This window comes from Vespa velutina, chromosome 12 (genome assembly GCF_912470025.1).
Source record: "Vespa velutina chromosome 12, iVesVel2.1, whole genome shotgun sequence".
In the NCBI taxonomy this organism is placed as follows: Eukaryota; Metazoa; Arthropoda; class Insecta; order Hymenoptera; family Vespidae; genus Vespa; species Vespa velutina.
Window position 1 is genome coordinate 2,504,212 of NC_062199.1, and position 10,143 is coordinate 2,514,354.

The following is a 10,143-nucleotide window of genomic DNA, read 5'->3' on the forward strand; positions in this document are numbered from 1 at the left end:
AAGGTATTACGTCGCAAGTTTCCAGAATATTCCAGAGGAAGTTATTGACCAATCAGAGAGCTTCTAACCAGCGCCATGATGTTTCAGCGGGCTATAGCAGAAAGCTATCATCATAGTCACGATCGGAAGGATACTCTCTTTCAGTTTATCGTATGCTACTTGAGCGAGCGGATGCTTGTGACAGTGTGTCGCTTTATTAACAAAATTAAGGCTTCAGAAATTTTCTCGAACTATCACACTCGATTTACGTTTCTTTATCTTACGAAATCGTTATCGCAGAGTGATTGAGGATATACATATATATATATATATATATACATATATATATATAGAAAAACAAAAAAAAACTAATCCAATTGATTCGTGTATACAGTGTCGTTAGGAGAACATCGTACAAATTCAAGAAATCAGCCATGGCTGCTATGTCCGTGATCGGGATCGACTTCGGTAATGAGAGCTGTTATGTAGCCGTAGCAAGAGCGGGAGGTATCGAGACTATAGCCAATGATTATAGCCTTCGTAACACACCGTAAGTTTCGTCATTCTTATCGGAAGATTTTGCCATTTTCTCTCTCTTTATTATTCCCTCTCTCTCTCTCTCTCTCTCTCTCTCTTTTTCTCTTTTTCTCTCTCTCTTTCTCTCTTTCATCCTCTCTTTCTTTCTTTCTTTCTTTCTCTCTTTTTTTCTCTCTCTCTCTCTCTCTCTCTCTCTCTCTTTCTCCCTTTTTCATTATTGAGAAGACTGCTGATCTCTTTTAACATGCCGGTCTTTTTTCATTCGTACATTTTTTATTTTTCTCTCGTAAAAATATCTCGACAACGGTGTTTTCTTTCATCTATCATCGACAAAGAAGAAGATCCATGGGCGCTCCGTCGTCTAATACCAAAAATGGTAAAACGTCGAATTATATTTTTGATCGATACACCGATGATTCGCCGCCAACGATCAATCTCTTTTTATGATTTCGATGTAAATTTTGTATTATATGATCATTTCGAGTTTTATGTTTAAATTTAATTTTTATTTATTTATTTATTTTTTTTTTTCTTTTTTTTTTTCTCTTATTATTATCAAAATATATTCGTCGAATCTTTTTTCGTCCATACCTATAAAATTTCTCTTTCATTTTCTTCCCTCTATTTGTATTCGTTCGATAAATTTCGAATACTTTTTTTTTCCCTTCATTTCATCGTGAAATAAATTAATTCCAATATGATCCGCTGATATCTATTTCTTTTTATATATATATATATTTTTTGTTCTTTTTCTTTTTTTTTCTTTTTTTTTCTTTTTTTTTCTTTTTTTTTCTTTTTTTTTTACACGCACTAGAAAAAGACATGTCCCACTACGTTAGATTTTTATTTTGTTTTTCACGTGTCTTCGCATCTAAAATTATCTGTGACAGTCAGGAATATACCTGTTATATACATTTTAGCGCGGCATACTGTGTCATATGATATGTGTAATATAACGAATATAAAATTCATGGGGAACAAATTTTGTTACATAAAAAAAATCAATCATTTATTACACAACATATTTTTTTTTGTATAATGCTTATCATGATATTATCATACATCATCATCATACCATTCATTTTCTAGAGGAAACATTATTGATCCGTTGAATGAATTTTCTAGAATTAACTGGAATTGCATTATCTTCTTAAATAATTATTATATTTTATATTAAGGAATAATTATAAATTAAATGATTAAAGATTGAAACGATTTTATTTTTCTTCTCTCTTTTTTTTTTTTTTTTTTTTTTTTGTTTTTTTCTTTTTTTCTATCTTTCAGATCATGTGTAGCATTCAGTGGAAAGAACCGTGTACTTGGTGTAGCAGCAAAAAATCAAATGGTAACCAACATGAAGAATACCATTTATGGATTCAAGAGGCTTTTAGGTAGAAAGTTTAATGATCCCCAAGTACAGCGTGAACTTAAAGGTTTAACATATAAAACCTCCCAACAGGCAGATGGAAGTATTGGGATACATGTAAGCTCTATTTAGATCATAAAAAAAGTTCATTCATTCTTCTAATACTATAAATTATTTCACTGTTGTACATTTGTAACCTAAAATTATATTACACAAGTCTGTTCGGTAGCTTCTAACAACGAAGAATGAGAATTAATTGGCAATTTTCCAAGTACTTTACAGTTTATGAGGACTCAGATTTTATTTATATCATTTTAACATATATTATGCACGATGAATCAGAATTTCATTCAGTTTATAGTCCTCATGAATAGTTTATATTAGTTTAGATTAAATATATGACAATAAATATTTGATAAAAATTCTTTCTTAATCTTTGCTTAGACTTTCTATGTTTTATTATTTACAGGTACAATATTTAGGAGAAGAACATATTTTTTCACCAGAACAAATAACTGCAATGTTATTCACAAAATTGAAGGATACTTCTGAAACGGCACTTCAGACAGCAGTCAACGACTGTGTCATATCTGTTCCATCTTATTATACGCAAAATGAAAGGCAAGCTTTGCTTGATGCTGCACGTATTGCAGGCCTAAATGTTCTTAGATTGTTTAACGAAACAACTGCCACTGCTCTATGCTATGGTATTTATAAACAAGATTTACCAGCTCCCGAAGCACCACCAAGAAACGTTGTTTTCATTGATTGTGGCTATGCTAGCTTACAAGTATGTGTTTGTGCTTTTCATAAAGGAAAACTCAAGGTTTGTATTGTATTGTACCTTATTTATTAAATAAATATATTAACAAAATTACTTTAAATTATTTACAATCTATTAATATTTATTACAGATGTTATCTAGTGCAGTCGATAGTAATTTGGGTGGTAGAGATATAGATATTATCTTAGCAGAACATTTTTGCAAAGATTTTCTAGCTCGATATCGCATAGATCCACACACAAATCCGCGGGCGTACTTAAGGTTACTTGCCGAAGTAGAAAAATTGAAGAAACAAATGTCAGCCAATTCTACTACTCTTCCGCTTAACATCGAATGTTTTATGAATGAGATGGATGTTCATGGTGAAATGAAGCGATCAGACATGGAAACTATGTGTAGTCATTTATTCAAACGTGTTCAAACAACACTTTTACAATGTCTGGCAGACTCTAGTAAATATTTTCAATTATTTCAAATAATATTCTTCCCTATTAAAAAAGAGCAATGTTATATCTTACACTAATATTTTATTGCAGAATTAAGAATATATGAAATACATTCAATAGAAATAGCTGGTGGATCTACTCGTGTCCCTGCAATAAGACGTGTAATCGAAGATTTATTTGGTCGTTCAGTATCAACAACATTGAATCAAGACGAAGCAGTTTCTCGTGGTTGTGCATTGCAATGTGCAATGCTTAGCCCTGCAGTTAGGGTTCGAGAATTTTCGGTCACCGATATACAACCGTATCCATTGAAATTGACATGGGATCCTACTCAAGGAGAAGAAGGGTAAATGTCTTAATAGCTTATTTAACAAATGAATACTAAAAAAAAAATATATATATATATATATATATATAAATATTTCAATTTTTTGTATTATACATTATATAGAGAAATGGAAGTGTTTGGACATAATCATCCAATCCCATTTTCGAAGATGCTAACTTTCTATCGTTCAAATTCATTTACGCTTACGGCTAGCTACAATACGCCTCCATCATCATATCCTGAAACACATATTGGTATGCATATATTTTTCTTGCAAAATTTAAATAATTAAAATGAAAAAAAAAGTATTCTCATTCATTCTTCTTTTTCTTCTTCTTAGGTGTCTTTGTTATTAAAAATGTTAAACCAACACCAGAAGGTGAGGCATCAAAAGTTAAGGTAAAAGTGAGAATAAATCTCAATGGCATTCTTACTATTGCATCGGCATCGCTCGTGGAGAAACGTGAACCAACGCAACAGGAGAAAGAGGAAGAAGAAAAATTATTGCAACAACAACAGCAACAGCAACCAAATAATATGGATGTCGAACAGCAACAACAGGATAATAAGAAAGATAAATCTGATCAAGAAGCACAAGCGAATGAACCGCCAGCACCGGAGGTAAATTTATGTTTATATAATTTTAATGATTTCTTTATTGATTTATATAATAATAATGTGTGGCATATTTAAAAACATAATTATAATATATAACCATATATTTGTCCATTGGTGATCATTAACAGGGGGCAAAAGATCACATGTAACAACTATATATATATATATATATCTTCATATATATATATATATATATATATATCTTCAGATGCATGATTATGTAAGTTTGTTGTGGTTTAGGTGAGCATGGATAAGACTCGAAGGAACTCAGATGCTGACAATACTGGAAGAGGTGTTAGGGGTTCTGCCCCTTCCTGCTCCTCGAGGATTCTCTCTTGGTTCAGCTCGGTACGCGACACACTACCTCTACTTGGACCCATACGCATAGATTTCTTCAGCAATTATTATGCTGATTTTATTTCTTACATTTGCTTCAGTTAGGTCATCATTATTATGTCATATTATTATACTAGTCGTGACTATCCTATTATTCATAAATATCAAAGGCATTGACTGTCTTATCTATCATTAAATTCTTATTGAATTCATCGTTTGTATTTTAATCGCGATTTGGTTTATCATTACAGGGTGTAATTAAAGTTCTGCACGTATTTCATCAATTGAAAATACTTTCTCTATACTTCTTCAATACCTGAAACAAATCTTCTATATTTCATATTGCCATGCAACAACGTATTTGATGTGATCTTTCATGTTGTACATACGTAGTTGAATACATTGAAAAATTTAGATATCACCATCGAATCAATCGCACAAAATCCATATATTTTCTCTTTCATGTTGTGTATATATATTTAACGAGTTTTAGGATAGAGCTATATATATATATATTTATTATTTATTATTACAATGAAAAGCACACTTGCATGAAATATCAAATGCATATTAAAATCTTGAAACTCTGTGTCGATTTCTTCTGCAATCTCGACCATTTAAGGATTATCTTTGCTAGTCATATCTCCATTCTTTAATCAGCATGGAGTATTAGTAAAAATGTTATAATAGTTCTAGATATATATATGTACATATATATATATATATATATACTGAAAGTGTAGTGCATATGGGTCCAAGATACAGCTGTGTCAGCCGTGCTGTCTGTCTTTGCTCTGCTATTCTTTAAACTGGGTCGCAGAAGGAAAAGAGACAGTGATATCTCTTCATATGACTGCCATCTTGTAGTTGTGTGAATTATTACTAGTTGTAAAGGCAGGCAATGCGGGTTCAGTTTTCTATTCGTACAAACGTATAAATTATGTATTTCTTTAAGAGAAATACACTTTTTAATATTTTCATAAATGTTTTAATCATCGAATGAAACTGTACGAATTATAAACTGTTATACGCATAAGAACTTGTCCTTGTGCTCATCTTTATTTAACAATTGTCGACGCCTGATTTCCAATTTGAATCCTCGTGTTCTTGTCTAAGCTTTTCTCTTTTTTTTTTTTTTTTTAAATACTTTACACATTGTTATGATTTTATTTTTATATTATAAATCTGATAAACTAACGTGTCAAAAATACAAAAATAAAAACAAGTTGCAAGAAAGTAATAATGTGTACAATGGAGGTAAGTTAAAAAAAAAAAGGAAATATAAAAAAGAAATATGTATATGTTTGAAAGAACGAAGCTTTCTTGTAAATGTTTTTTTTTTAATACGACCTAAATCGTGACCTATTTTTTTATCTATCGTAGGTGTAAATATATTATAAAAATAAATAAAGAAACAACGTTATCGTATAATTATATATGTTTCAGGGAGATGATAAAGGAGAAGATGCCAAAGGCAAGAAAAAAGTTCCTGTACGTACTGTCGAATTACCAATCGAGGCAAATGTTAATGGACTATCTCAAAGAGAGTTAGATGCGGCCTTAGAAAAAGAGGTATTGTTATTTTTCTTTTCGTTCTTTGGAATAGAAAATTTCTATTGTATCAATCTAATTCTTCAGGTTTTTTTTTTATTTTTAATATATAGTGTAAAATGATTGCCGAAGATAGACAGGAAAACGAACGTATAGATGCACGTAATGCATTAGAGGAATACGTTTACGATTTACGTAGTAAACTTACCGATGATTATCAATTGGCAACTTTCGTTACGGAAGGTGACAAAGATTCACTTAGCCGTACGTTAGATGAAACTGAAATTTGGCTTTACGAGGAAGGTGAAGATTGTCAAAGACAAATTTATATAGATCGTCTGACACGCTTAAAGGTAATGTAAAAGAAATAAAAGAAAAAAAAAAATATATATATATATATATATATAAGTGTATATTAGAGTAACAATATGTTAACTATTGATGATTATTTATTGGATAGGCGCAAGGTGAGCCAATAAAAGAAAGGAGACGAGAATTTGAAGGAAGAGGTCATGCATTGGATGACCTAGCAGGTGCATTACAACTTGCCAAAAAGGGAATAGATAACATTAAGGCTTCCTTTGGAAAGGACGATAAATATTCTCACTTAACGGATGATGAGATAAAGAAGGTTGAGAAAGCAGTTCAAGAAAAATGGGCTTGGTTGGAAGAGAAACGTGTTGTACTTGCTGGTACTCCACGTACGCAACAGCCACCAGTAACTGTATCTCAAATACGTTCGGAAAAACAGGTAAATTTGTTAATAAATTTTATTTTATGGAATAATTTTAAGGATTAATATATATATATATATATATACATATATTGATATTTATTTATTTATGATTATCTAGGCATTAGATAACATTGTATTGCCAGTTTTGAATAAACCTAAACCTAAGGTAGAACCTCCTAAAGAGGAAAAACCAAAGGACAAAACTGCAAATGATCAAAAGAGTACTAATCAGAATAGCGAGGGCGACGCTCATCAAAATAATCAACCACAAACCGAAGAAGAAAAGATGGATGTTGAGTAACAGTCGTCTCGATTTATGTTTTTCTAATATTATTAAATTTACCAAGATTGAGAAATGGTGAATATTTCATTATGAAATCATCTTCATCATTGTCACACAAGCGCCTGATATGACTTAGTTAGACAGCACATGTTGTTTTTCTATTTCTGTATCTGTTTCTCTCTCTCTCTCTCTCTCTCTCTCTCTCTATCTTTCTCTTTCTCTCTTCCTCAGTCTGTCTTTTTCTCTCTTTTTTTTCTCTCTTTCTCTTTTTCTCTCTCTTTTGTTTTATTTTCCTTTAATTATTATCAATCTGATAAATTTCTAGTTCGTTGAGCGATCGTTTGTTATTCGGAAGTGAGTGTCTTGGAAATGCAGATAAATAATACACCCCAGGTGAGAATAGCTTTAGTAATTACATAATGAATTATTCGTACTATCGTGTCATTCATATATTGTAATATATATATATATATATATATATATATATATATATATATATATATATGTATGTATGTATGTATATACATACATACACAAAATATAGATGTATGCAAATGTAGTATATGTATACAGGGTAGGAAATTACTTAAAATATTAAAAGTTTATTAAATTCATTAAATGTATAATAAAAATAATATCACCGGTCTTTGAATAATTCGACTCGGAGAAATTTTATTCCACCCTGTATACATGTATCATCTTTTTCGTACCTTTGTGACATATTTTAGGTGATATAACAAATTTATGAGAGATTTATTATATAATTAATAAATTTCCAAGACACGATTTAATGAAAAAAAATTGCTCTGCCAGTGAGATACTCAAAAGAGACTTCCTGAGTATTCTAATGCCAGTGAAAATGTTTAATGCTAAGTTAAATTAAAATTAACTAAATTAAATTGTGAAGTAGGAAACATCGCTGGCGATCTTATATATTTAAAATAACACGTATTGTTCATTCCATCGTTTTCGAAAGCGGACAGCGAAAATCTACTGTCACACAAATTTATGTTGCATTTATGATACTTAAATAAATTAATGTTTCACTTATTAAATTTACCAAGCCTGCTATAGTAGTCACATTGAGTAAGTATTAGGCAGCTGTAGCTTTGCAAAAGCTACTCTCTTTCTTAAGTAAAAACAAGTACAGTGAAGGAAAGGACTGTTGTTATTTTCATTAATTTTCATAATGAAAATTGAGCTTTCAATACCGGAATAGTAAAGTTCTAGTTCCTAGTTAATTAGATATACTTGTAATTTTACATAGTGACAATGTGTATATAATTAATAAGCTTTGGTACATTTCAGCCATTTTATTTTTGATTATTCATTACTTTAACATATGTAATATCTCTATCTTCTGGTCACAGCAAGGCACGCACACTTTTTTTTATTTTTATTTAATTTAAAAATAATGCCTTACATATATTGATTATAATAACACTATTATTTATGCTTGATAAAAATAAAGAAGAAATTAAAAAGATAAGAATACATAGCTATTTATTGTCGATATTATATTCAATGATCGTAATATGATTTTTCATTAATTTTTGAAAAAACATTAAATAACGAAAGTTTATTGAAATTAAAAATTAAATCATCTACTCCCAATATCTATATTAATATAAAAAATATTATAATAGAGTTTTAAATTCAATAGGAATGTTTGTTATTCATTTTCAACATATTTTTTTCATCATACAAATGATATTAACTTTTGCTATATCATGCACCTGATGTATCTTACATAATCAAAACACTTTGTATATTAAATATCATCAAGCTTATGTAAATTATATATTACAATTATACAAGCGAACCACATTTTTTGTTAACAATGTCTTGACTGTGATTAAATGTAGATGAATCATGGAAGTGTACTAAATTGCACGCGTGGACTAATAAAAGGACTAATCTTTCTTGACTTCTGTCTTAGATCGTTCGTCAAAATATGCTCTGTATATAAAGGCTCCCAATGCAATATGTAAGACCACGATTGCAACTCCTGCCGAATATACATTGCTAGGTATACTATTTGTTCCCAATAAACCTGTAAAAGCATTAAAGATATCAAAAAAATTTATCATTGTCGATAAAGAATTATGTTTATGTACAGAGAAATATATACATATATATAAGAATCATTAAATTAATACCATCGAATATAAAGATCTTGCTCACAAAGAACGACAGCACAGGTAAAACTAATATTATTAAACAGTGATACAATACTGTCTTAAAAATTTGCAATTCTGGTAATTCCTGAAATAGTAAAACATTGATCAATCTTATAAAATTTTATCAATATGATTTTCAACATGTTTCCATCACGACACTTACCTTTTTATTTGACATGGTATATGAATAATATATTCCAATATAACTTGCAAAAAGAAACCAATATAATATTGGTCAAATGAAAATATGTTGATATTTATATTAATGAAAACATGACATTAAATAATACTGCATTTAAGTACATAGTTATAAAAAGCTAATAACTAAACCAATATTAATGAAATGTAGAAAGAAAATTATTAATTTTATTCTACACTTTGCAAACTAATCACAAATAAACGTCACACAACCGGCTTAATAATAAATTGCAGAAAATTTAGCTGTATTCATGTTATAACGCTTTTAGCATGAAGATTAATCACGTGCATACAGTATCGCCAACATTGCGAACAATGGCGCCAAATTTAAATATAATGGTAGAGAAACAATTTCGATTTACGTAATTGCAACGAGTCATATTATTATAATAAACAGAAAGAATATTTTATTAATTCTAATTTATAAACAATTACTCTTATTAATTTTATTTTAATTTGAAAATACAAATATGATCATGCAAAATGATTTATTTCAATAAAATTATCGATGTATATAAGTTATTATATCGATATCATGTTCTTTTCAGAGACCGATCGTGATTGGTCCGTTTTATGTAACGAACCAACGACGAAAATGGCGGTGAATGTAAGAAATATTAAGAATTCAAATTAAAGGTAAATAATTTCTAATTTTATTCACGTATAAACATTTTAATTTCGATAATTATTACAAAACGAAACTTTCAGTATGAAAATAAATATTAGAAGTACATAATTCGATGTATCTCTTATATGTTAAGTATGACACATGTAAAGAGAGTATTGAGGTTAATCGAAAGC

General features: G+C 29.5%; 2 protein-coding genes across 3 annotated transcripts; one reads left to right on the forward strand and one right to left on the reverse strand.

Moving 5' to 3' along the window:
- Positions 1–145: 145 nt before the first annotated feature.
- Positions 146–8,453, forward strand: LOC124953242 (97 kDa heat shock protein). 2 transcript variants are annotated; one of them, XM_047504331.1, is made up of 12 exons: positions 146–529; positions 1,801–1,999; positions 2,352–2,708; positions 2,797–3,118; positions 3,203–3,458; positions 3,564–3,694; positions 3,781–4,061; positions 4,299–4,406; positions 5,841–5,966; positions 6,059–6,298; positions 6,406–6,696; positions 6,800–8,453. In XM_047504331.1, exons 1-12 carry the CDS (start codon positions 414–416, stop codon positions 6,980–6,982), a joined length of 2,610 nt encoding a protein of 869 aa, XP_047360287.1. In that variant the 5' UTR covers positions 146–413; the 3' UTR covers positions 6,983–8,453. The 2 variants fall into 2 exon arrangements, with proteins under 2 accessions (XP_047360287.1, XP_047360288.1); XM_047504332.1 differs by lacking the exon at positions 4,299–4,406.
- Positions 8,454–8,484: 31 nt separating this feature from the next.
- On the reverse strand, positions 8,485–9,625 carry LOC124953245 (vacuolar ATPase assembly integral membrane protein VMA21 homolog). Its single transcript, XM_047504338.1, has 3 exons — positions 9,308–9,625; positions 9,124–9,229; positions 8,485–9,017 (listed from the first exon to the last, which is right to left on the reverse strand). The coding sequence occupies exons 1-3, from the start codon at positions 9,320–9,322 to the stop codon at positions 8,878–8,880; spliced, it is 261 nt and encodes an 86-aa protein (XP_047360294.1). The 5' UTR covers positions 9,323–9,625; the 3' UTR covers positions 8,485–8,877.
- Positions 9,626–10,143: the final 518 nt, after the last annotated feature.

Excerpts from the sequence above, each read along its gene's own strand:
- LOC124953245 (XM_047504338.1), bottom strand. Across the intron at positions 9,018-9,123 it reads CAAGATCTTTATATTCGATG|GTTTATTGGGAACAAATAGT; the intron begins GTATTAATTTAA and ends ATGCTTTTACAG.
- LOC124953242 (XM_047504331.1), top strand. The coding sequence starts at position 414 with ATGGCTGCTATGTCCGTGATCGGGATCGACTTCGGTAATGAGAGCTGT. Across the intron at positions 3,459-3,563 it reads CCTACTCAAGGAGAAGAAGG|AGAAATGGAAGTGTTTGGAC; the intron begins GTAAATGTCTTA and ends TACATTATATAG. Across the intron at positions 4,062-4,298 it reads ATGAACCGCCAGCACCGGAG|GTGAGCATGGATAAGACTCG; the intron begins GTAAATTTATGT and ends GTTGTGGTTTAG.